Source organism: Lutra lutra, chromosome 1 (assembly GCF_902655055.1).
Source record: "Lutra lutra chromosome 1, mLutLut1.2, whole genome shotgun sequence".
Classification (NCBI taxonomy): Eukaryota; Metazoa; Chordata; class Mammalia; order Carnivora; family Mustelidae; genus Lutra; species Lutra lutra.
This window is the reverse complement of record NC_062278.1, coordinates 221,683,358-221,708,038: the sequence shown is the minus strand read 5'-3', so window position 1 is coordinate 221,708,038 and position 24,681 is coordinate 221,683,358. Positions and strand designations below refer to the sequence as shown.

Genomic DNA, 24,681 nt, shown 5'->3' with positions numbered 1-24,681 from the left:
GGGAGAAGTCGGTCCAGTGGGCACATGGAGGCAAGACCTTCCACATGCAAGGGACTGAGCGGCCCGGGGCCCGGGGCAGGTGTGTGCAAGCGTGTCCGTGCGGCCAAGGCACAGGGACCCCGGGAAGTGCGGTTGGAGATAAGAGGAGGTAGGCTTTGGAGGGAAATAAGGAGCAATCGCAGAGTTTTGATCAAAGATGTGACAGATCCGCCGTGTTGCACGCACCATCTGGTAACTGTGTTAACACGGCCAACGCGTCAAGTAAGATGAAGACTGAAAACCATTGATGATATTTAGAAAAGAGAAGGTACCATTAAAAAAAAAAAAAAAAGATGTGGCGCCTGGATGGCTCAGTGGGTGAAGCCTCTGCCTTCAGCTGGGGTCATGGTCTCAGGGTCCTGGGATCGAGCCCCGCGTCGGGATCTCTGCTCAGCGGGGAGCCTGCTTCCCTCTATCTCTCTGCCTGCCTCTCTGCCTACGTGTGATCTCTTTCTGTCAAATAAATAAATAAAATCTTAAAAAAAAAAAAAGCTAGCGGTACCTGGGTGACTCAGTCAGTTAAGGGTCTCTCTTCGGCTCAGGTCATGATCCCGGGTCCTGGAACTGAGTAACACATCAGGCTCCCTGCTTAGTGGGGAGTCTCCTTCTCCTCCCTCTACCTCTGCCTCTCCCTCCTGCTCATGAGCACTCTCTCTCTCAAATGGATAGATAAAATCTTTAAAAAAAAATTGTTCCGTGTCCTGTAAAAGCAACCAGAGTTATGAAAAGAATGTATTCATTTGTTAACTAAAATCTTATTGACAGCCTACTATGGCCCAGTCGTGGAGAGAGCTGTGAAGAATGAAGTAGGGAATACTGTGATGTGAACGGACCCTGGGGACACGGGGCTCAGCGAGAGCAGCTAGACCCAGAAGGACACATCCCACAGGACCCCACTCCCAGGAGAGCCCCAGAGGAGTCCCGTCCACACAGACAGAGAGGAGAGGGTGGGAGCCGGGGCTGGGTTGGGGATGGGGAGTCCGTGCTTCGTGGGGACAGAGTCTCTGTGTGGGGGGAGATGGAAAGTGCTGGAAACGGAGGGTGGAGGTGGCTGCTGGATGGGGTGACTGTGCTTCATGCCTCTGAGTCGTGCACTTAAAGTTGTTAAAATGGTAAGTTTAACTTTATGTATATCTCACCACAATTTTTTAAAAAATTACTAATGGAGTAAAAAACAAACAAAAGACTGACTTCTGTCTTCCTAGCACCTCTCCTGCCTGCCTTGAGGAAGGAAGCTGAGATGTTGGAGAGGCCCATGCGCTAATGAACTGAGGATGACCTCCAGCCAGTAGTCAGCAAGGGACTAAGACCTCCCGCCCGAGACCCTTTGGGGAGTGGAATCCTGCCGACGACAACATGGGTGGTCTTGGAAGGGGTCGCGTCCTGGGCATGCCTTCAGATGGCTGCTGCCCAGTGAACATCTCGACTGTACATTTTGAGAGACCCTGTGGCTGAGGACTCAGACTGTACAAAAAGCTCTGAAGAGGAAGAGTCGTGTGAGCCCAGCCAGGAAGCGAGGGAGAAGTAGGAGCAGCAGAGCACAGCTGACGTAACGATGGAAAAGGACCTGCCACGTTGGAGGAACTGGAAGGCTGGGCTGGCTGAATGTTAGCAAGTGGCAGGGAGGGGAGAGATGAGGGATAGTCCCACGGGCCACATTCAGGAGTTTGCGTGTTACCGTGAGTGCAGCGTGATTCACTGAAGGGGGTTAAGCAGGTGAAGCTTGTGATCCGATTTATCGCTTACGGTGACTCTGACATCTGTGTAGAGACTGAATTGTGGGGAAGCAGGAGTGGAAGCAGGAGACCAGTTAAGAGTCATCTGGGCGAGGACAGGCACTAGTTTAGATAAGGGCTCTGGCAGGGAGATGGCGGAGCCAGGATGGAGGGTGAGTTGAGAGGACGTGGCACTGGTTCGCCTGGGCAGGTTGCAGGAGTAGGAGGGGTCAGGGTAACTTTTCCTAGTTCTCTGGTTTGAGCAATTAGGTGGATGCTGGCGTTGTTCACTAAAACAGGAGGGACTGGAGGAGGTGCAGGTATTGGAGGTGGTGCAGGTATTGGAGGTGCTGGAAGACCGAGATTTGCAGAGGTTAAGTGTGACCTGTCTCTGAGTTCTTAACGTTTAATGCTGATTTCTGCCTTCCTCATCGTAGGCACAATATGGGGTGCCTCTTCGTTCTTATTAGACACTTTGTTATTATAGTGAGTCTTTTCCTGGCTTCCATAATTCACAACAACAAAAAAAGATGGTTTATAATAAGTGCACACCAGGTAAATGCCCTCAGGGTGACACCTTCCTATGAAGAATTCGTGATGCGCAGTATTTGTTCATAGTTATCTAGAGAATGAGGCTGCTTGGAGAAGCACGCATTTTTGAAAACTTCCTAGGCTCTAGGACCTGTGTATGAGCAGGTATCTTCAGGGCACCATAGGGAAAAAACTGACACATCTGACTGCATTGTCTACTTCAAAAATACCCTCTAGTGGAAGACACTATGAATGGGCTTAGGAAACAAGAAACAGGGGGCACCTGGGTGGCTCAGTTGTTGGGCGTCTGTCTTTGGCTCATGTCATGGTCCCAGAGCCCTGGGATTGAACCCCACGTCAGGCTCCCTGCTCACCAGGGACCCCACTTCTCCCTCTCCCACTCCCCCTGCTTGTGTTCCCACTCTCACTGTGTCTCTGTCAAATAAATAAATAAAATCTTAAAAAAAAAAAAGAAACAGGGGCGCCTGGGTGGCTCAGTGGGTTGAGCCGCTGCCTTCGGCTCAGGTCGTGGTCTCGGGGTCCTGGGATCGAGTCCCGCATCGGGCTCTCTGCTCAGCAGGGAGCCTGGTTCCCTCTCTCTCTCTCTCTCTCTCTGCCTGACTCTCTGTCTACTGTGATCTCTCTCCATCAAAAAAAAAAATCTTAAAAAAAAAAAAAAGAAACAAGATGGAGCAGAAGGAAATGCTGACAAGAGAAGACAGGGCACTTGATAGAGAACAAACATGCTAGAACAAGAATAGGAAGGGGATGAATAAGTTATCCACAGGAGAACACATATAGAGGGGAACAAATATCACGGAAATTGGAAGTAAAACCATTTTAACAGCTTTATTGAGGCTAACTGACATAATACAAGGAATGACACATATTAAAGTGTGCAACTTGGTGAGTTTTGACATATGTGTAACATACTTGTGAAACCACCCTCACAGTCACGAGAGACCATGACCTGCTCCCCTGCGGGTTCCCTCCTGCCACTTCGCGCCCTGACTCCCAAGCACCTAGCCTTTGGCACGGTGGTTCATTTGGGTACTTTCTGGTGTTGGCTCTTGCTTAGGTCTGCTCTGAACACGCCTGTTTGCCTCTGGGTGTTCATTCATACTTGTTGCTGTTGGGCGGACGTCCACAGCGCGTATTGTAGTCGGGGCCCCAGGGGATGCAAACCCTTCGTTTTAGGACTTAATGGAGCTGGTTTTCCCCCTTTGGTGCAGAAGAGTTAACACAGCAGTCTAAGGCTGGCTTGCGAGGCTGGCCCTCCGCGGTGTCTGGGACTGCACTGCGGGCTCCGCCAGCCTCACTGCTGGGGGGCTTGGGTCCCTGAACCATCCGTGCGGACGCGAGGTTCAGGCTAAGCACCTGCTCCCCTCCCTGAGTCAGGGTTCCCGGCCTGAGCTGGGCAGACGAGCCCACGAGACCAACCCCCACAGAGAACCCGGGCACTGGGTCTCTGCCAGCCCCCGGAGACCACAGCACATATGCATGGTCCCGTCTCGTTTGTTGGAAATAAGTGTGTCCTGTGGGACACCCTTGGAGAGGGCTCTGGAAGCTCCCACCCCCGCCACCCATGCGGCCATGGGGACGACTGTCTGCTGGGCCCTGGGGTCCTCCTGGCACACCCCCCGCACCGGGGTGCTCCTGGGGCCCTGGATGCATCTCTATAATGACAGCACTTGCTTTGTTCATTCTAACCGTTCTGCTGTATTTGCCTTACATTATGGTTTTAATCATGTTCCTCAGATATCTAATGACATTGATTACTGGCTAACTGCATATCCTGTTTTTTTGGAAGGCCTGTTTTGCCCATTTAAAATATTTGGTTCAGGTGCCTGGGTGGCCCAGTCAGTTAAGCAACTTAAGTATCTGCCTTCCGCTGGGGTCATGATCCCAGGGTCCTGGGATCGAGCCCCGCATTGGGCTCCCTGCTCAGTGGGGAGCCTGCTTCTCCCTCTCCCTCTGCCTGCCCCTCACCTTACTTCTGCTCTGTCAAATGAAAAAAATAAAATGTTTTTTAAAAAGTTCTTTAAAAAATTGGGTCCTATTTTTAAAAAATATTTTTAAAATTTATTTGATGAGAGGGACACCAGTTTGTTAAGCGGCTGCCTTTGGCTCAGGTCGTGATCCTAGGGTCCTGGGATCGAGTCCCACATCTGGCTCCTGGCTCAGCAGAGAGCCTGCTTCTCCCTCCCACTCTGCCTGCTGTTCTCCCTGCTTTGTACTCTCCCTCTGTGAAATGAATAAATAAAACCTTAAAAAAATTAAAATGTATTTGATGAGAGAGAAAGAGATCACAAGTAGGCAGAGAAGCAGGCAGAGAGAGAGGGGGAAGCAGGCTCCCCGTGAGCAGAAAGCCCATGTGGGGCTCGATCCCAGGACCCTGAGATCCTGACCTGAGCCGAAGGCAGAGGCTTGACCCCAGGCGCCCTGGGTCATATTTTTCTCATGGATTTGTAGGAGTATATTTTTGTGAAATTAAAAAAAAAAAAAATATATATATATATATATATATATATATATATAATATATATAAATATGTACTGCAAATGGCCTCATCCACTCAGCCAGGCTGGAGACCCAAGGGAGAGTTGACACTGTAGCTTGAGTCCCAAGGCCATGTAGAGGCTGAATTCCCTTGAGGAGAATTTCCTCTAGGGACAGGTCTTTTCTCTGAACGCCTTCAACTGGTTAGGTGAGGCCCACCCACACCTGGAGGGCCCACGTTCTACTCCAGACCAGCTCATTTATTTTTTATTTTTTATTTTTTTAAAGATTTCATTTATTTATTTGGCAGACAGAAATCAGAAGTAGGCAGAGAGGCAGGCAGAGACAGAGAGGAGGAAGCAGGCTCCCTGTGGAGCAGAGAGCCCTATGTGGGCTCGATCCCAGGACCCCGGGATCATGACCTGAGCCGAAGGCAGAGGCTTTAACCCACCGAGCCACCCAGGCACCCCTGGACCAGCTCATTTAAATGTTGCTCTCGTCTAAAAAAATACCTTCCCAGCAACATTCAGACTAGCATTTGACCAAGTACCTGGGTACTGTGGCCTGGCCAAGCGGACACGTAAGATTATCACAGTGCTGTGCTTTTTAAGAAAATCTGCCTACCCAGAATCATATTCTAAATTTTCTTCTATGATTTTTATAATTTTACCTTTCCCCCCCTAGGATTCCATTTTATCTGTATCAAAACCAGGCACAACTACCCTATGGCTCTAAACACTGGGGGTGCGTTACCCTTGAAGGCGGTAATGGGGGTGGGGGCACACATGATGAGGGTTGCAGGGCGGGCTCTGCTCTTGGTCCAGGTGCCAATGATGGTGGTGTGCTGCCTTTGTGGACACTCATCCCACCGCCTGCTTGTACTCTGCACTTACGCGTGTGTATTTACGCTTTGATGAAGAGTGTGAGAAGCGTGGTAACGAGAAAGGGAAGAAAGCAGCTCCCCCCCGCCCCAAGCCTACAGGAGCTTCCTGCAGCCGTACACGGAGTAGAATCCGTGGTTGTCACCCCAGAAAGGGCTCCCATTCTCCGACCCCAGGATGGTGGCCCTGTCGGCGCGGCGCGGAGCCCGACATCCTTGCCTGCGACTCAGAATTCTGAAAGGACAGCCAGCTCTAAAAGCACAGGCCTGACCCCTGGGACTGTGGCCCTTTCTAGGCTGGAGACCGGGTGGTTTTGTTCTTTCTGGTCCTGATGCCGAGGAGCCACGCGTCCGGGAGGCCAGGGCACGGCTGCGCCACCTGCTGGTCCCACAACCTCCCAGATGAGGGCCCCTTGGAAAGAGCCGGTTTTCAGTATGGAGGGGGGGGTGGAGGGGCGCGCTGGGAAAGCCCCCGCGGTGTGGGGTTTTCAAGTTACCCAGCCTGGGGCTAAGCCTCTGCTGCTGAGACACAGGAGCCCTCGGAGCGGGCAAGATCGTTCTTGCCTGTGGCAGAGCGGGTCAGGGTATCTGTATGGGACACCACCCTCTAGGGCCCACTGTGTGCCGGCAACACCGTGGGGTGGGCGCTGCGGGGGGCGGAGCAGCTCCCTGGCCCCAGCTTCCTGATGCCAGGAGCCCCTCTGGCCCCAGGCCCCTTGGGCATAACTGACAGCCGGGGACACCCCTTGCTTTCTTTCTTCCTCAGCATCCTGGGACTTAATCTGGGTGGGGCTCGCGGTCCAGGGCCTGGTCACCACGCACGGCCACGCATGGGGTGTGGGGGCCGAGGACAGACTCCACGATTCCATCTACGGTAACAGCAGCTCCCTTGCCTCTCAAGGCTCAATCTACTCCCGCAAGCTTTTCCAAGTCACGACTCATGCTACCTCCGTGTTTGTCGTTCTTCCTCCTAACGCGCCTCTGACAGGAATATTCAGAAAGACCCTATTTCTACCTCGTGTGGGATCGAGCAGTAATTACCCGTGACACACGTCTCGTCAAGTCACACGGAGAAGCCACCAGCTTCTCAGATGACACGTTGACAGCTACTCCTTTTCTACCCCCTTCCCACTCTAGCAGTGGCTCCAACAGAAAGTTTTTGGGTCTTTCCTGAACACTTAGGCTGGGTGTGGGGCAGCGGCTCTGCAGGGCTGCTCAGTGACGGACACACTGGATGGAGTGGGACGATCTGGGGAGACCTAGAATGCATCTGTAGAAGTTTCTGGAACAAAGGCTCACGCCCCTGTGCCTCTCCCAGTGCGCTCTCCAAATAGGTCAGCATCCTGTGGGGGGCACGTGCTGAGTGCAGAGCGGACGGGCCGGGGTCGGGGGGTGCTGGGCTGGGTGGACTCAGGAGAATGGAGACTGGTCTTGCAGGGACTGAGCCGCGTCCCTAACCTGCCAGATGCCAGGAGCACCCGATTGTGACAGCCGTAGTTTGTAACGGCCACAGATGTCCCCAGCATCAGGACCTGCCCTGCGAGACACGTGCTGGCCTGGCTCCCCCCCTCCCTGGGACAGCCCCAACCCTGGGAACCTTGTTTCCCTGACTGCAGGCGGCCACCCGGCTCACGCGCGACAGGTACAAAGAGGGGCCCTGAGGGTCACCCTGGGGAGAGTGAGGTGCCCTCACGGCTCTGCCCGTGATGCCGGGGGTCCAGGCTGGCCCCCAGAGCGCGCGAGTTGGGAAGCGAAGGCGCGGCAGAGACAATAGAGGAGCAGCGCAGGGATCTGCTGTTTCTGGAATCATCCGTGACCCGACACAGGAAGTCAGCCGTCGACACGACTGACTCCCGGTGTGGGCCTGAGGTGGGCACTCTAGGCTGGGGGTTTCTGGGAGCTTGGGGCAGGAGGGCATGAAAGGTCACGGCAGAGTGGAGCAGAGGTCGTGATGCCTGTTTATTCCCCTCACGTTTGTCACCGTGGCTAGCACTTAAGTTAGGACACATCTCGCCAGACGTGGGACGGACTGCTGGTGGCTGGCAGTGGCCCGTCTTCCCACTAGTTACCTACAACGCACACGTACTGGGTCTACCACGCAGACGGCCCAGACCATGAGGGAACCTCACACGATCCAGATGCCAACATTGGTGCCTGCAGACCTGCCCTCTCCCCATCCCGCCGAAGTGGAAGCCGTGGGCACATCCGTAGTGGCCCTGTGTCCTGGGCGGGCTGTCTGGCCATGGCTGGCACTCCTGCCCCGCTGGGAGCAGCTCTGGTGGCTGTCTGGCAATGTCAGGCCGAGGCGGGGGTGGGGGGCACCAGGGACCCCTGCTGGCCCCCACAGCCCTGAACAGGGCAGGAGAGCCTGCCAGGGACCCAACATGCCAGCCGGCAGGATCGTCTGTGGACAGAAGGGCAGTGGGCTGGACACCCAGCTGGGGACGGGCTTGGGGTCTGTCGGTCATGAGTACTGGGACAAGAGGATCAGAGATGAGACACGGTCCATCCAAATGCTTGATTGGAAGTCAAGTCCCAGTACCTGGTCCCGTGCACCCCAGGACGGTCCCACCCCTGCTCCCAACAGGGGTGCAAGGTCACGGAAATCGTCTTTTAGGAAAATGTGTCTGAAGAGCTCCTCAAACGAAAACCCACGGTCTGAGGGGCAGGGCGGCCACTGGTGCCCAGACCGCGGCTGGCAGTGAGCTCATCCGAGCAGGGCGCGGCTGGGGAGGCCAAGGTCGACTCAGAATTGGCTTCTCATGTCTCCTCTGAGGACGGACCACAGGGCTGCAGAAAGGGGCTCTGGGAGCCGTGGGTGTCCCCGACGCGGCTCAGCACAAAATGGGCAGGCTTCCTGGAGAGCGGCTCGAGGACGACCCCAGCCCGGGGTCTAGAAGAAGCGTCTAGAAGACGCTTCCCCGACGGAGTTTTCAGGGGGCTGGGAGAGGTCAGTGCTGGTCTGCGTTCACAGCTTGCTGGCTCTGTTCCAAGAAGGGTCTAGGGGCGGCGGGAGACTACAAATAGGGAGGGGACGGCGGAGGGAGTAACAAAAATCCATCTTAACATGCAGGTCCGATTTCTGTTTCTTTTTCTCTCTTGGGTGGTCCAAGGGGAGAAGACGGCAAAATGCGAGACGGCCTTCGGTCGGTGGGAAGGAGCTGGCGGCACGGGGAGGGCTGGGGGAGAAGACACGAGGGCCACGAGTCAGCGCGACAGGACATCCCTGCAGGCTCGGGCTGAGAACGCGGGAATGCTGGCAAAGGTGTTTTGCAGATAAAGTTACGACGTAGAACGAAAGCAAAACTGATCTCAACCAGATTTTTTTTTCTCTTTAAGAATGCTTTGGGGGAGAAAAAGGAAGAAACACGAGCTCAAATAATTAACGTTCGATGCTGCAGGTGGGGAGATCGGAGTTGTTTTCCTTGCTGCTCGATGGTTTTGGCATTTAAAACCTCTTAAACTATTTTTTTAAGTTTATTTGTTTTAGTAACCTGTACAGCAGCACGGGGCTCGAACTCATGACCCCAAGATCAACAGTTGCGCCCTCCACAGACTGAGCCTGCCAGGTGCCCCGTCCTTTGAAATTCTTAACAGAAAATCACAGTAAAGGAGAGAGGAGGACAACGATGAGGTCTCCTGGGCACAGGATGAGTCTAGCGGCCCCGGGGAGGGGGTGGCCCCGAGCCAGCCATGGCCACAGGGACCCCCAGTCTGTTTTCTAGCAATCCTGCTGTAACAGCTGCTTCCGGCAAACACACTCACACCCAGGCGAACATTGGGCGCGCAGTGCCAGGCAGGGCGGGGCTGTCCACCTCCCTCCCAGAGACCTCACTGGCATTGCCGCAGCTGCCCCGGGGCTTCCCACACAATTGCGGCCTGCCAGTGCTCTGGCTGCTGCTCTCTGGCCGCTGCAGCCCTCATCTGCACAAGACGCACCTGAGTGACTGGCCCACCCACAGACACCCGCTGGGAAGGAACAGGATGCAAGTGGAAAACACCTGGAAAGGGACCTGATGATCCCAGACACCCCCACCACGGAAACCCTCCCCACCTCATGGACCCAGGGCTGTCAAAAAGGGGTTCTCCCCTCTCCGTGGCCCATGGGGACTCACGTGGGCGGTCACTCCTGCTGGTCATCGTTGCTGGCACTGGGGGTCCGACTCCGGATCTGACTCCGGAGCTGTTCTATCAACTCTGGGTTCTGCTGCTGCATCTGCTGGGCGAACTGCTGGCCTCTGCGGGAGGGCCGGGCCCAGGCTTACCCAGAAGCCCGGGGCATCCTTCTGGCCACGTTCCAGGCATGTGCCCCCCACAGGCAGTACAACTACTCACGGGAGGATGCGGGCCGAGAGCGAGCCCAGGGACACAGCTCCTTGGTTCTTATGCTTGTGGGTGGGGCCCTGCCCCACCCCACCCCACCCCACCCCACCCCACCCCACCCTCACCCTCGGGCCCCATGAAGCAGGTCTACTCACGCCTGGATGAGACTGGCCAGGTCGTTCTGTGAGGGGCTGGTGCCAGGAGTCCCCAGCGGGTTGTGGCCGCCCGAAATCATGCCAGACATGCTGCAGGGGGAGCCCACGATGAGACCGCCAGCCTGGCCGGCCCACTCCCGCCAGGCCCTGCCCTGCCCCCCGCAAGCAGCTGTATTACTGCCCTGCAGCCCCCCTGGGGCCCAGCGCCAGCCCGGCCCACCCCTCTCTGATAGGGGCTGCCGTGAACTCCACCAGCTCACTCAAGAACAGCCTTTGTTTTTGGCTTAGAGACAGGGGTCTTCAACCAGGGGCCACGGGGCCAGGTCCGGGGATGCTGGGCTGCCCCGCCCCGATGGCAGCCTGCTGCGGAGAAGCTGGGCTTTAAGGTTTGACCACAGCCTGGCAGTTCTTCAGGAAGTAAAACAGAATCACCGTGTACCCAGCCATCCCGCTCCTGGGTGTGGACCCAGAACAGCTCCCGACACGCAGGGGGAGAACCAGACGCAGATGGCCACACGGGGTGTGAGTCCACACGTGTGACACGCCCAGACCAGGTTCCTCCATGGACGGGAAGGGGCTCGTTCACAGGGAACGGGGGCTGGGGAGGTAGGAAAGTGCCTCTAATGGGGACAGGGACTCTTTATGGGGTGATGGAATGTTATGGAATGAAATGGTGATGGTTGCACAGGTGAATGTACTTAACGTCGCTGTACCGTAAACACCAAAATGGTTAAGATGGCCAAATTCTGTTACGTGCATCCTGTCGCAATAAAAAAATAAATGTGACCCCAGACCCCAAGGAAGACAGCGGTTACTTACAGCTGCTGAACCTGTGGATTGTTCATTAGGTTGGACGCCTGAAGAAAGAACACGTCATCAGACACGGTGCGTGCCACACAGCATGCTCGTGGGGCCTGCTCGACACCTCTCCTGACATCCGCTCGCCCATGGTTTACCGCTTTGATCCTGTTCAGATCTTGTCCCTCTTTAGGACCCATTTTAGGAGTGGCCGAGCGGGACGCTGCAAGCAGCCTGCCCGGCGTGGCTCATGGGGGCCTGGCTAACCTCCACGAGGGGCCGGAGTTGAGGTTCTTGGCTCTGTGGCCCAGGCTCTGCCCTGGCCACCCACCCGGGTCGCACCGACGGACGGCGGCAGCCGTGCCCCAACACGACTACAGAATCCAGCCGGTTGCCGACCCCAGGTTCAGGAGATTGAGAGCTGTGACCACAGCCAGACTGAGTTCTCCTGCCCCGTGGTGGGCTTGTGCATACCACGCCAGCCCCCGGCGGTGCCCGGCCGTCCTGCCTGCCTGCAGACAAGGTGCGGCCCCCGCTGATGGAGGCAGCCAGCAGAGCAGCTCCTGGTTGCCCTGCGGGGATCTCGCTCTAGTGGAGACCCTGGGCCCTGAGGCGCGGTGAGGGAGCCCCACTGTGGACACGTGTGTGGACCAGCCCCGCACAGAACTAGCGCTTGCGGCCTTAAGTCGGGGTCTCACTGGGGGGTGGTACTGCCCCTGGGACATGGGGTGCTGTCCGGGGCCATCTGTGGCCGCCACATGGGGGCCGCTCCTGGCATCGAGGGGGTGGGGCTGGGATGCTGCTCCGCCCATGGCACCCCGGTCACGGCCCCAGCGGGGGCAGCCCTGGTCCTAGGCAGGCGTACGTAAGTGGACACAGGCGCGGGGCCCAGGCCCCAGGGGAGGCGGGAGCGCAGGTTACCATGCTCATGAAGCTGGGGTTGTTGAGCAGGCCAGCGATGTCAAAGCTGCCGACACCTCCTGTCTGTGGGGACAAGAAGAGCCCTGGTGAGTGGTCATGGGACCATGACACCGGCCCCCGATCGGAGACGGACAATCCCCGGGGAGGGGGCGGGGGGGGGTGGCGGCTGAGGTCCCGAGAGGCCTACGGCTCAGATGTCCTCTCACCCAGCAGCCACGCCTCACGGCCAGACACCACCACGTCCAAGGCATGTGCCCCGGGGTTGATTGCTTGGGAAAAGTACCGCGTGAGGCTTGGACATCTTGGGCCCCCGCAGAGCCTAGAGGGCCCTCGGGGTGAGAAGTTCCGAATAATCACCCACCAGTCCATGGCCCACACCCCCAGCCCGACTGCCCCGGACTCCGATGGGGGTACTCGTCTAGCCTGTCCTAAGCCCATGCCCTGGTTTCCCATGGAAACCGGCCCACACCTCTCAGCTCCCACCCACTCCCTTCCCGGGGCCGCTCACAGGACTCGGCGTCTCCCTCAACTTCAGCTCGGCTATCTTGAGGTTCGACTTGTAGGTCTCGTTGTCAGGGTCCAGCTCCAAGGCCTTCTTGTAGTAGGCCACAGCCTCGGTGTGCTTGTTCAAGCTGGAGAGCGCGAGGCTGCGGGAAAGACGGCAGCGCGTGGGGAGGGGCCCGGGAGGCTGCCCGCCGCGGCCTGGCGTCTGCTGGGGACGGCCTGCGAGGGCCGTGGGGGCAGAGAGGATGGACGTGTGGAAAGAACGCAAAGGCACAAGGGCTAGCGCCCGAGAGGACCCACAAAAGGGGACAGCCCAGAGGAGGGGCGCAGAGGCAGAGGGCAGGGTGGTCGGACGTGGCTGGCCCTGTTATTGGCACAGAACTCTTAAAATCCGGAACTTCCCAGGACACAGGCACTCCTGGTTTTCCTAACGAGGCTCTCTGATCACACCTGAGTTTATGCTTGTGTGGTGACCTGGGATGGGGCTGGCGGCCAGGAAGACCAGATCTGGGATTTAGATCCTATGAACCCCACACTCCCAGGAGGGGAGAAGGCTGGAGAATAAAACTGAACAATGAGATATGGAGAATGTCCCTGTTGGTGAAGGAATCACACCCCTTTCCAGGAGGACAGAACTCCCACCCGGGGACCCTCCTGGATGCTCCTGTGAAGCCCTTCGTCTGCCTCCTCTATGAGAATGCACAAGTACGTTTCCAGCAAAACAAAGCAGCACAGGAGAGCGAGCCGTGGGGACTGATGTAGCAGCTGGGTCGGAAGGAGGGGAGGCCCAGATTCAGAACACGTGAATGGTGCCGAGTCCTGACTCTGTCTACGCAGAGGATCAGGACTAAAGCAAACCACTGCCCGTCGGCAGGTGGTGGGGGAGTGGGGGGCGGTCCCTCCCCCTGGGGCACTCACCCCATCCTGCCGTAGGCTTTGCTGTAGGACGGGTCTATGCAGATGGCTCGCTCACAGTCCTGCACAGCCCCAGTGTAGTTCCCGAGTTTGCTGTAGGCCGCGGCTCTGGGGACACAAAGCAGGGCGGGGCTTGCTCGCTTCGAAGGAGGAGCCTTTTGGGAGGAGCCTAGGCCGCCCCGTCAGTCAGGTTGGGGTGGAAGTGAGGGGGACACAGGGCTGCCAAGGACTTCCGTCTGCGGAGCACCTGTGCTGGGGGCTGTGCCAGCCTTCGGGGGAAACTGAGGCTGGAGGCTGTGCTGCTTGGCTCAACGATGCTGTGACGGGACTGGGATCCGAACCCCGAGTCCATGGGCCCAGCACCCAGGCTCTGCTCACCGTTGGGAGCCGGCACCCGTTCTAGGTCAGGAACTGTCTGTTGGCAGACACTAACTGACCCCCGGCGCGAGCCCTGTCCGAGCTCTTGAGGGGGTCTCCTCTCACGCCAGATGGCTTCTCGGACCGTTTCAGGTTTTAACACCGCACTTGGCGTTTCCCCGCGTTCTGACACGCAGAAAGGCATCAGGTAGAAACACCGAGCGGCTGGGCCGGCGGAGGGCGTGTGGGTTCTCGGGACTACGCGGGCCACTTTCCTGCCAACCTATTCCCATCACTGCCCCCAAGAGTCAAAAGCAAGAAACTACAGTGACAAGTGGCTCTAGGCTGGCGACGGTGCACCCCGGGCCCCCGCCACCCACTGTTGGCTCCCAGGGCCGGTGCCCTGGAGCGCGACCCTGCGTCTGCTCTGCATCCCAGAGTCTGCCTCGTCAGCACGATGGTCCGTCCTGGGGGCCAGGGCAGAGTGGAGGCAGCTTCCCTGTAAAATGACCAGCCGGGGGCGCCTGGGGGGCTCTGTTGTTGTGTGTCTGCCTTCGGCTCAGGTCATGGTCCCAGGGTCCTAGGATCGAGTCCCGTGTTGGGCTCCCTGCTTAGTGGGGAATCTGCTTCCCCCCTCCCACTCCTTCTGCTTGCGTTCCCTCTTTCACTGTCTCCCTCTGTTAAATAAATAAAATCTTAAAAAAAAGAAAGGACCAGCCTGATGTGGCTTCCCACAGCTATGCTGCAGTGACTATGGGCGTGAGACGTCACGCGTGGTCTGGCTGATCTCCTTGAAGCAGCATCTGTGCAGAAGGCTGCCCCCGATTTTAATCTAATGCTGTGCTCAGCTCCTGTGGACCCGGGCTGGCCACCTGCCGCTGACCTGGGGCTCTGGCTGAAGGATCACTAAGCGACGGTATGAACGCCCCTCCCGAGCGCACCCAGCCAGCACCTGTTACAGAAATAGACCGCGTTGGCCGGGTTCAGCTCGATGGCTTTGCCGTAGAAGTGCACGGCGGCTTCAAAGTTCTCCACTTTCATCTGCTCGTTTCCTAAAAAGAAAAAAACAACCAGCGTACGCCCCGCTGTTCCGTCAGGCCCGAGGGCTCTGGGGCATCAGGGCGGCTCTCCGGGGGTTTCTCTGAAGGGGTGAGAAGACTTTGGGGACCAGGCTGCAACACTCAGATGTAGGCTCAGGTGGGGGGTGGGCGGGTGTAGAGGAGGACAATGTGGTTTGCATGTGGCATCTTGTGGGTTCTGGCCTGAGATGGCACTCTGACAACTGTCCCTGCTTTGGTTGTGACATTTGAAGACATAAGCCTCTAATATAGTCACTTTTGCTCCTGGGAAGTAATTTAACCAAGTTTCACGAGATGTAATTCAAATAACCTAAAACGCACATTTTCCAAGTGTACAACTCAGTGGTTTTTTTTTTTTTTTTTTAAGATTTTATTTATTTATTTGTCAGAGAGAGAGAGAGAGCAAGCACAGGCAGACAGAATGGCAGGCAGAGGGAGAAGCAGGCTCCCTGATGAGCAAGGAGCCCGATGTGGGACTTGATCCCAGGACGCTGGGATCATGACCTGAGCCGAAGGCAGCTGCTTAACCAACTGAGCCACCCAGGCGTCCCAACTCAGTGGTTTTTAAATATTCACAGGTGTCCATCACCATAATCTAATTCCAGAACATTCTACCTCCCTCAAAAAGCACTGGTAACCCTATCAGCAGCCGCCCGCCCACCCCCTCCCCAACCTCTGACACACACTAACTCATTTCTGTGTCCGTGGAAGAGCCTGGTCTGGGCGTGTCACACACGTGGACTCACACCCCGTGTGACCTTCTGTGTCTGGTTCCCTTCCTGAGCGTCGTGGGCTCGGGGTCCGTCCTTGGGGCAGCGCGTGGGGGCATCTTGCCTGTTTGTGGCCAAGGGACACTCCAGAATATGGACAGGTCATTCTTTACCTTTTTAACCCATTTACGGACATTTGGGCTGGTCTACCTTTTGGCTGCTGTGGACACACCACATTTCTCCTGGGCCTATACCTGGGAGGGGAGCAGCCGGGCCTCGTGCCCAGTGTGACCACTGGAGAACTGTCAGAATGCCTTCCACGGTGACTGCCCCAGCCACATCCCCACGGGCCATGCGGGCGGGCCCTGCTCTCCACACATCCTCACCCCATGCACCCAGCGGCCCGCATCTCCCGGAGCTGTGTGCTGCGTGGGGCTTCATGCACTGCTCCCCCCTACAGCTGCCGCCCCCCCCAGGGGGCCAGCCCGCCCCTGCCGTCCCCGCAGGCCAGGTGGGGGAGGGGCCTGGTGCCAATGCGACCGTCTCGTCTCACCTTCAGTTTTGAGGCGCTCTGCCTCAGCCGAGTCCTCCTCTGAAGGTGGGGTTCGCTCGGGGCTCCTCAGGTCCTGCGGCACCTCCTGGCCCCAAAATGTTGAGCTGCTTAAGGGGTGGCGGGCCACCCGACTGCCCGATTCCCCCACACCCCACTCCCCCGGCCTCCCTTCTGCTCAGGGCCGCCTGAGAGGGCAGCTGAGCTCTGAGGGAGGGAACCTCGGGCCGGGGTGGCTACTGCCCTGTCCGTGAGCCGGGAACCCTGCTCCACGGTGCCGGTCCGGGGGGAACACAGACCCCGCACAGGTGCTGCGGAGCCCCCCAGCCCATGCTCACTGTTACTTCTGTTCTGGGAAGCCCAGAGACTCACCTTGCCCGCAGCGGCTGCTTCGAATATTTCCGGAAGCGTCTGAGGGAGAGCGAGGTCATGGTCTTCCACAGTCACCCCAAAAGCGGTCTCCAGGCACTGGATTGCAACTGTGAACAGGACATAGGCATTTTCTTCTGAACGCAGCCCAGACTTTGGGACTTCGGGGCTCAGAGGGAGTCCTTCCCCGACAAAACCCAGGTCAAAGGCCTGGCACGTGGCAGAAGCCAAAACGCCACCTCCCACCCTATCGCCTGTGGGCGGAGCCAGCTGGACACCAAGGGGCTGGTGGTGGCCTCTGGGCAGAGGGCCGCTCAAGTGCTCGCCCGACCTGGGCTCCTCACCCCCCAGCCCCAGGCGGCTTCCACCCTGTTTTAAGAGAGAGCCTTTCTCTTCTCATCAGGGAAGTCGCACTCATGGGGTGGGGAAGAATGTTCTGGAACCACCCCTCAATGAAAGATGGGGAGATGACCAGAACACCTGCAGGAGGCTGGGCCTGCAGAGATGGGGGCTGGCTCCGTGTGGCGGGAGGGCGGGCAGCGGGCCCACACGCACCTTCCAAGCTCTCCTGGGCGTCGGACGAGAGCCCCCCGTGCCGGAGCTGGTCGTGCAGGAACCGGATGATGGCGTAGGCCAGGCGCTTCTTGTTATCCATCTTGAGACAGGAAGGGACCACGCCTCGGGTTTCCGGATCTGTGGACCCAAGCCAAGGGTGTGAGGTGCGCACAGGGGGGGCATGGGTGTTGCGGAGACAGTGCCCGTGGCACCTGCCATTCCAGGCCCCCCCCCAAACCGCTGGGCCCCGGCTCATCAGGCCTGCGCCAGCCTCAGCCCCGAGGAAACCACTCGAAGTGCCTGGCCCAGTCTACCTGCAGCACAAGTGAGGGGGAAACGGTTATGACCCCATTTCACAGCTGAGACTTGAGGCTCCCCGGGTGGAGGAGGCGCCCAGCCATCCTGCCTCCTTCTTCTAAAGAAGGTCCCGCAGCCTTGGCCGTCACCACCCTTTCACAGACTCTGGCACAAGGGGGCTCCCAGGGATGCGGAGGGCTGGCCCACAAGCTAGTCCTGGAGGTCTCCGAACCCCGTTTTAGTTGAGCACAACCCAGCCTCCAGTCCCACCGGCTTCTGCACTCAGACTGAGGAACAAGGTCATGGGGGTGGGAGAGCACGAGACAGCTGGGGTCAGGGGAGGAGGGGCCCAGAGCAGACCAAGGGGTCCCAGAGGCACCGAGCCCCTTGCAGGCCATCCGAGGGCCTCTCTTGACCCCTCTGCCGTGTGCTGCACTCCCAGGCCAGGAGTGGTCCTGCCTCAGGGACTCTGGGCCGTGTCTGGGTACGTCTCTGGTACTCATGGCATCGGGCGGTGAGGGCCTGCTGCTCAGCCCCTGGCTCCCAGAATGTCCGCACAATGGAGAACTACCTTGCTCTAGCGTCAGCAGTGCCCAGGGGAGAGCCCTGCTCTGGAACATTCCAGGCGTGAGGGGTCTGCTACCTGAGGGTCTCTGATGGGTCAGGCACGTCACAACACTGTCTCACCCCTTCCACACCATGACCTCCATGGCCGTTCCCGCCGACAGGCAACAGGTTGGGGACGGGGATCTGGGAGGAGTGGCCGAGGTCGCTCAAGTCCACGTGCACAGCCAGAACCCCAGCAGGAAGCACCTCAGTCTCCCCAAAACACCTTCGGGGGGTGAACGGCCTGTGCCGCACAGAAAACAAGGAGCAGGCCTCCTGACCACCTTCTCGTGAACCTGCTATCGGACACTATGGTTAAGCAAAGCCGGGAAGAGCCTGTCACGAGGCCCCCGGCTCTCCACGTGGAGACGGTGCCAGCACGGGGGCGGGGGGCCACTGGGCAAGGGCAGGCGAGACACTCGGTGCCGGCCGTGCGCAGAGAGCTCAGGCTCCGGATCCTGGGAATCTATGTCCATCCACAGCTGCCTCTTAAGGAGAGGGAGTCAGACACAGGCCACAGGGCATGAGTCCACATGTGTCACATATCCAGAACAAGCACATCCATGCACGGGAAGGGGACTCGTGGGGGCTAGAGGCTGGGGGGAGGGGGGAAATGATGGCTGATGGGGATAGAGTTTCCTTTTGGGGTGATGGAATGTTCTTGACTTTCAGAAAGGGGACAGTTACACAGCAGTATGAATATATACCAAAGTCTACTGAACTTTAGGATACGTGAATTATACCTCAAAACACCTGTATTCTGGGGTGCCTGGGTGGCTCAGTGGGTTAAGCCTCTGCTTTTGGCTCAGGTCATGATCTCAGGGTCCTGGGATTGAGCCCCATGTCAGGCTCTCTGCTCAGCGGGGAGCCTGCTTCCTCCTCTCTCTCTCTGCCTGCCTCTCTGCCTACTTGTGATCTCTCTGTCAAATAAATAAATAAAAATCTTAAAAAAAAAAACCCGTATTCTGTAAAGCTGGTGAAGAAATTAAAGTTCTGTGAGAATGGTAATGAGCTCCCCATTTCTGGACACAATGCCCATTAACTCAGCAAGCACCCGTGGCTGAGAGACTCCCTAGAACCAGAAGGTCTGGGATCAGGACGGGCCAGTACTTGGAGGACGGACGTCCAGTCCCAGACCAGAGGACCTTAGGGGCGAGAGAGGGGCTCACAGAGATCAACCATCTCAACCCATTCATTTTGGGGGAAGTCAAGCCCCAAAAGGTAAGTCCTGGTTCCCAGCTGAGAAATCAGTCCACCTGCTCACCTCCACCTAAGAAGAGATGACTAACATGTCAGACTGTTTCCATCTTAGGTATTTGTTTCGGCCGTGGCATTATTTACAGTAGCTGACAGGCAGCCACGACCCTGGCGGCCGACCACAGAGGAACGGATCAACACGGTGCGGTCCGTCCACACGCGGGAACACGGTCCGGCCTCAGAAGGGAGGGGACCCCGAGGACACGGGGCTCAGGGAGAGCAGCCAGACCCAGAAGGACCCGTCCCGCAGGACCCCGTTCCCAGGAGGGCCCCAGAGGAGTCCCGTCCACGCAGAGAGGAGAGCGTGGGGGCCGGGGATGGGGAGTCCGTTCTTCGTGGGGACAGAGTCTCTGCGTTGTGGGAGGGACAGTGCTGGAGACGGAGGGTGGAGGGGCTGCGGGACGGTGTGTGTGTGCTTCCCGCCGCTGAGCCGTGCGCTTAGGGACGGTTAAGGGTGTCTGGGGGGCTCAGTCATCGAGCGTCTGCCTTCAGCTCAGGCCATGATCCCAGAGTCCTGGGATGGAGCCCCATGTGGGACTGCCTGCTCAGCGGGCGCCCGCTCCTCCCTCTGCCTCTCCCCTGCTTGTTGTTCCTTTTCTCACTGTCTCTACCAAATAAAGAAAAACCTTTTAAAAAAAGAGAAATGATTATGAAAATGCTAAACTATGTTATGTGTATCTTAACATAATTAGAATTTTGTTCCCTTTTGTTTTCAAAGTCTGAGGTCCTCCCCTTCAGACGAACAGTCCCAGGGCCCTTTGTGTGCTGTGCTCTAAGTCAGGCCTCGAGGGTCACGTCTGGGCAGCTGCCTGTGGGCAATGAATCTTGAGTTCTTAAGTCACATAAGTGGCTACATCCCTCCTCTGGGCTCCAGGCACCACTTCTGGGGGTGCTTCCCCTCCATTCCCATGGGCCACTCATTCCGGGCTTTATGTATTCACGTGTGGTTATGGGAGGACAGGACTCAGTCTTCCCTCCCAGGGAACGGATGCGAGTCCTGATGGTGCTGGGCGCTTGCTCAAGAGCGGACTGAGAAAGGAAACCTGGTCTTCAGCAGACATTTCCTACCCTCCTGGTCTGGCTGGTGAGAGGGGGCGGGGAGGGCAGTGTGTGACTACTGAGGCTTATGCAGGCAAGGGTTCAAAAACCTAAAGACCAAGTCACGCTCCTTTCTGGCATACTTCCGGTCCCTCCCATGCCCCCAGCCCCTGGAGCCTCAGGGCCTTTGCACGAGAGGATCCCCTGCTCCCGACAGATCTGAAGCACCCTGGTCTGATTTCCCTGGCATAAGCTCTCATTGCCTCCTTCCTGGGCTTCTCCTGGTCTGTTGTTTGGTCTTCTTTCAAGTGCTGGCCCCTCCAATGCGACTCACTGTCTAGTCGGAGCCCCTTGGAGCCAGCCCTGGGCCTGGCGTATGGATGCCAGGCCACGGATGCCTGATTTGCCTGGGAGGACAAGGGCCTGGAGTCATGTCATAGGACCAGCCATTTCTGTCCGAGGCCCGTTTCATTTCACCTTCCCCACCCTAAGCAAAGGAATGCTCTTTGTCCCATTTGAAAGAGTCCTGGCCAATACCCTCACTTTCCTCTTCCACAAAATGGGTTAACAAGGGCATCCTTACCAACTGTTAAAAGAATTCACCACCCAGTGCAGGGTTTCTCTACCTCGGCACGATCAACATCAGGGGCTGGACTGTTCTTTGCTGGGGGTAGGCAGCTGTCTTGTGCAGTGCCGAGTGGTAACAGCATCCCTGGTCTCCGTCCAGTGTGCCCAAAGTAAGGGACAGAATCTCTTCGGGGTGATACCCCTCAGGTCAAGGGGTTCCACTGACCCCTGGGAGTGTCTGAGTTCTGTAACCATGTGACTCCTGAGGTCCTGGGACGCTACACACATTGAAATACACACACTGAGTGGGAGGGAGAGAGGGGGTGACTCGCAGATGCCAGGGTCACTGACCTGGTTTGTATCCTCTGACCCCGGGGGATTTACTCGGTGTCAACTGAGCAGAGACCAGACTCAGTACTTTCCCAAATCGTCAATGCAGGGTCTCTTCCGCTTGGCCCTAACATTAGGGGCAGGTCACTCTCACTGGGGGCGTCCTGAGCACCGTGGGGTTCAGCATCCCTGGCCACACCCCTTCAATGCCAGGAGCACCCCCTCCACAGCAGTAACAACCACAGATGTCCCCAGACATGGCCAAAGCACCCAGCTGAAAATCACTGAAACTCCAAGTGGGAAAAATAAAGGCTCTAAATCAGCAGAAGCGAGGTTTTTTTCTGGCCAAAGAACTTTGCTTTCTGAAAACCTCCTGTTTGCACATTTTGGGCTTGGGCCCTGCAGCCGAGGAAGCCCGGGTCCTCAGCAGAGGACCATGTCCCCAGGGCGCGAGGAGGAGCCCGCACACCTTCCGACACGGGCTTCACACAATGCTGCTTCCTTGTGCGACGGTCTGCGGGTCTTACCCACGCGTGGCTTTTGAGATGAACCACCTTCTGCTCCCCACAAAGTGGGGCCCAACAAAACACGGGGACAGCACTTCTCGTCGTCTCCCACCAGGCACCCGGAGCCTGCAGAACAATCCCAACTTGTAGGGCTTTGGCTGCCGGACAAAAGTCTCCGAGAAGGCCTCCTCTCTAACAGTGAGGGCTTTATGAGCTCCCAGCACCGCCGAACTGCCAGGCGAGCCTGGGCGGGGCGGGGGTGTCCCGGGGCCAGCTCCTCCGGTGGTCTTCACAGTCCCTCCCGGCTCTCAGTCCACCTTCTCATTGCCTCATTTTATTTTCTTTTCCTAAATATTTTATTTATTTACTTGACAAAGAGAGATCACAGTAGACAGAGAGGCAGGCGGGGGTGGGGGAAGCAGGCTCCCCGCCGAGCACAGAGCCCGACGCAGGGCTCGATCCCAGGACCCTGAAACCATGACCTGAGCTGAAGGCAGAGGCTTCACCCACTGAGCCACTCAGGCGCCCCGATTTCCTCATTTTAAAAATAACAACAACTTCTACTTCTTTTATTTGCCTGCCCCGAACTGGTCAAGGGGGAAAAAAAACCGTGTGTTTTTCCACCCTGGATGGTGGAGCGCCCACTGCCGAGGGCTGCCTGCCTCCAGCCACACCCAGAGCTCGGCCCACAAACAGCAGCGTGCGACGAAGCCAGTGCCCCGGTGCCCTCTCTCGTCCCAGCACACCCCCGGTGTCCGAGCAAGAGCTGTCCCAAGGCTTGAGCCCACCACCCTCACCACAGCCTGCTGTCTTCTAAAACGCCACCAGAACGTCCTGCATCCTTGAAGACCATCGAAAGCTCCTGAAACTTCACGAGTGCGCATGGGAAGCCCTTCACCAAACCCTCAGTGTCTCCACTCAAACCCAGCCGCTCACAGTTCCTCCAGCCCACCTGGAAACTCTTGATTCCCTACAACACTGAGCTGCAAAGTTATCTCAGAGCTAGACGCCCTCTTTTTTCCAGCAAAGTCCAAGCACCAGCCTTATCACTGGCCCAGACGGCTTTAAACCCGTCTGTCATCTGACCCCCGGCCTCACCCAGACTGGGAGCACTGGACAGACATCTTCGCTTTCAACCCCGCACTCAGCAGTGTTCGGATCTGTACGGTCCTGGGCAACGGTGAGATCCCTGTCAAACCCAGAGCCCCTGACCAAGTTCCCCGGGAAGCCCAGAGGAGACGACAAACCCTGGGCCTCGCCTGCCTACCAACGACGGCCTTCATTCCTACAACCCCCCAGGCTGAGCATCGCCCACAGAGGCCAGTGCTGGGTCTTGGCAAAAAAAAAAAAAAAAAAAAAAAAAAAAGGGACAAAGTAAGTGAGACAATGTAATCTCGCAGTCTGGGGTGGAGGCAACCCCACTGACAGTCACTCACCCGTCCTCAAAGACCGATGGTGAAACTTAGGTGAAACCCTTGGCGTGCTGAGCACTTTCCCGGCCCCGTGCCCAGCGCAGCCCTCGCAATGGCCTATGGAAGGGGTCCGCGATCACTTTCTGAAAAGGGCCACAGGGCTTTTGTGGAAACCACACACCTTTGTTCTTGGGCAAAAGCTGTCACAAGTTTTGGGACGGACCGCCCCGCCCCCCACTTCACAGAAACAGGCTGCCAGCTGGATTGGGCCTGCTCACAGTCAGCCGAGCCCCTGGGTTGTTTGCACCAATCCCCATTATACAGAAGGAAAAACTGAGGCTCTGAAAGATGGGGGGGGGCTACCCGAGGTCATCCAGCTTAGAAGACCCAAACCAGGAACTTTGAGCCCAGCAGTCGGATTCCAGAGCCTAAATTCAGAAGCGCCCTTTCCTCTCCAGGCAAAACCTTCACGTGATCTCCTGAGTTCATACCCCACCCCGCTGTGTGCCGCTCATGCTGGCGGAGAAGCAATGGTCCGGGGGAAGGTTTAACTCCCCGCTCTGGACACCGTGACGGTTCTCCGTGGGAAGTCCGGGGCACCCCGGGGTGTTAGGCGGCTTCCCTGCGCCCCACCCACTTGCTGCCAGGAGCACACCCAGTCGTGGCAACAACAAATGACCCCCAGACATTGCCCTGCGTCCCCCAGGGCTACAAAACCACTGGTGTGGGAAGAGGAAAAGCAGACAGCCCAATCAGACACAGAAAACCAAAGGGAACCGGAGGACATCTTCCGGCCTAAGGACTGCACACATTTTCTGGCACCTAATAAACCAGCCATTCTCCAGCAAACTCTTAACAAGCAGCAGGAACCCGAGCAGAGCATGACCTGCTTATTAACCTCGCAGAGAGCCTAGGAAGCACGTTCTTCTGGGGTCCCTGCTGCAGAAGAAACGCGCTGCTCAGAGTGGAAGCGATGAGCCCCAGCTCACGCAGCCAGGAGAGGGGTGCAGCCGGTCCTCGTCCCGGCTCCTTCACGCCGCCAGCACAACCGACAGAAGCCCCGGGCTGGGAAAGGCGGAACCACCGCTCACCCCACCAAGCTCTCACTCTGCGCTGGCCCTGTGGCTTTCATCTTCCCAAGACCGCCACCCCTCACCCCCCACCCCAACCAATCAGGCAGGGACCGTAATGACGCCCATTTTACTGCGGGGGAAACTGAGGCTCCGGGGAGCCAAGAGGCTGGCCAGGTGGAGAGTGGCGGCGCAGGGAAAGGACCCCGACCCGCGCCCCACGGACGGGGTCCCCATTCAAAGGGACTGTGTTTCCGGGAAGCAGAAGACACCCTCACTGCTAGCGGGGCACTTCGACTCCTGCTATCCAACCACGGGCCTGCGACCAGCATCTCCCGGGCCTGGGGTCCGGGGTAGGATGACCAGGGCCGGCGAAGGCCTGCCCGACGCCACCCTGCCTCAGTTTCCCCTTCGCGCCGCCCACTCACAGCAGCCAGTGGATCGCGGGATCCTCGCCCCAGACCAACCTGTCTTTACGGGCCCTGGAGCCCCGCGAGTTCCCAGCCGCGGACCCCCGGCCCACCCCGCTCAGCGCCGGGCCCCCCCACGACTCACCTCTCAGGCAGCCGAACGCCGACCCACCGACGGCTGCGCCTGCGCACCGCGGCGCTGCCCGGCCCCGCCCCCGGCCGCGACGCCTGCGCGGAAGGAGCCGGCTCCCGTTGTGTTTTCTCCTGCGCAGGCGCGTTAATGATCGA

At 57.9% G+C, this 24,681-nt stretch overlaps 1 protein-coding gene and 1 long non-coding RNA gene across 6 annotated transcripts in view; one reads left to right on the top strand and one right to left on the bottom strand.

Moving 5' to 3' along the window:
- LOC125087136 (uncharacterized) overlaps positions 1-21,786 on the top strand; it is a 22,944-nt gene extending 1,158 nt beyond the window's left edge. The window contains exons 2-3 of the long non-coding RNA XR_007123365.1: positions 5,332-5,338; positions 21,776-21,786. This is a non-coding gene — a long non-coding RNA (uncharacterized LOC125087136). The remainder of the gene's footprint in view (positions 1-5,331; positions 5,339-21,775) is intronic.
- On the bottom strand, positions 7,600-24,681 carry SGTA (small glutamine rich tetratricopeptide repeat co-chaperone alpha). Of its 5 annotated transcripts, XM_047707032.1 has the most exons (13): positions 24,539-24,605; positions 17,155-17,214; positions 16,901-17,037; positions 16,349-16,455; positions 15,980-16,064; positions 14,590-14,689; positions 13,284-13,388; positions 12,370-12,508; positions 11,862-11,924; positions 10,962-10,999; positions 10,143-10,232; positions 9,780-9,902; positions 7,600-8,843 (listed from the first exon to the last, which is right to left on the bottom strand). In XM_047707032.1, the coding sequence occupies exons 3-12, from the start codon at positions 16,998-17,000 to the stop codon at positions 9,788-9,790; spliced, it is 942 nt and encodes a 313-aa protein (XP_047562988.1). In that variant the 5' UTR covers positions 17,001-17,037; positions 17,155-17,214; positions 24,539-24,605; the 3' UTR covers positions 7,600-8,843; positions 9,780-9,787. The 5 variants fall into 5 exon arrangements, with proteins under 5 accessions (XP_047562988.1, XP_047563015.1, XP_047563004.1 ...); XM_047707059.1 differs by lacking the exon at positions 17,155-17,214 and having other exon boundaries at positions 7,600-9,007; positions 16,901-17,038; positions 24,539-24,681; XM_047707048.1 differs by lacking the exon at positions 17,155-17,214 and having other exon boundaries at positions 7,600-8,920; positions 16,901-17,038; positions 24,539-24,681.

Bases quoted from the DNA above. Each gene is read 5' to 3' on its own strand.
- SGTA (XM_047707059.1), bottom strand. From the start codon at position 17,000: ATGGATAACAAGAAGCGCCTGGCCTACGCCATCATCCGGTTCCTGCAC. The intron at 12,509-13,283 runs GTGAGTGCCCCA...TCTTTCCCGCAG, and splicing joins AAAGCCTACGGCAGGATGGG to CCTCGCGCTCTCCAGCTTGA. The intron at 11,000-11,861 runs GTAACCTGCGCT...TTCTTTCTTCAG, and splicing joins ACCCCAGCTTCATGAGCATG to GCGTCCAACCTAATGAACAA.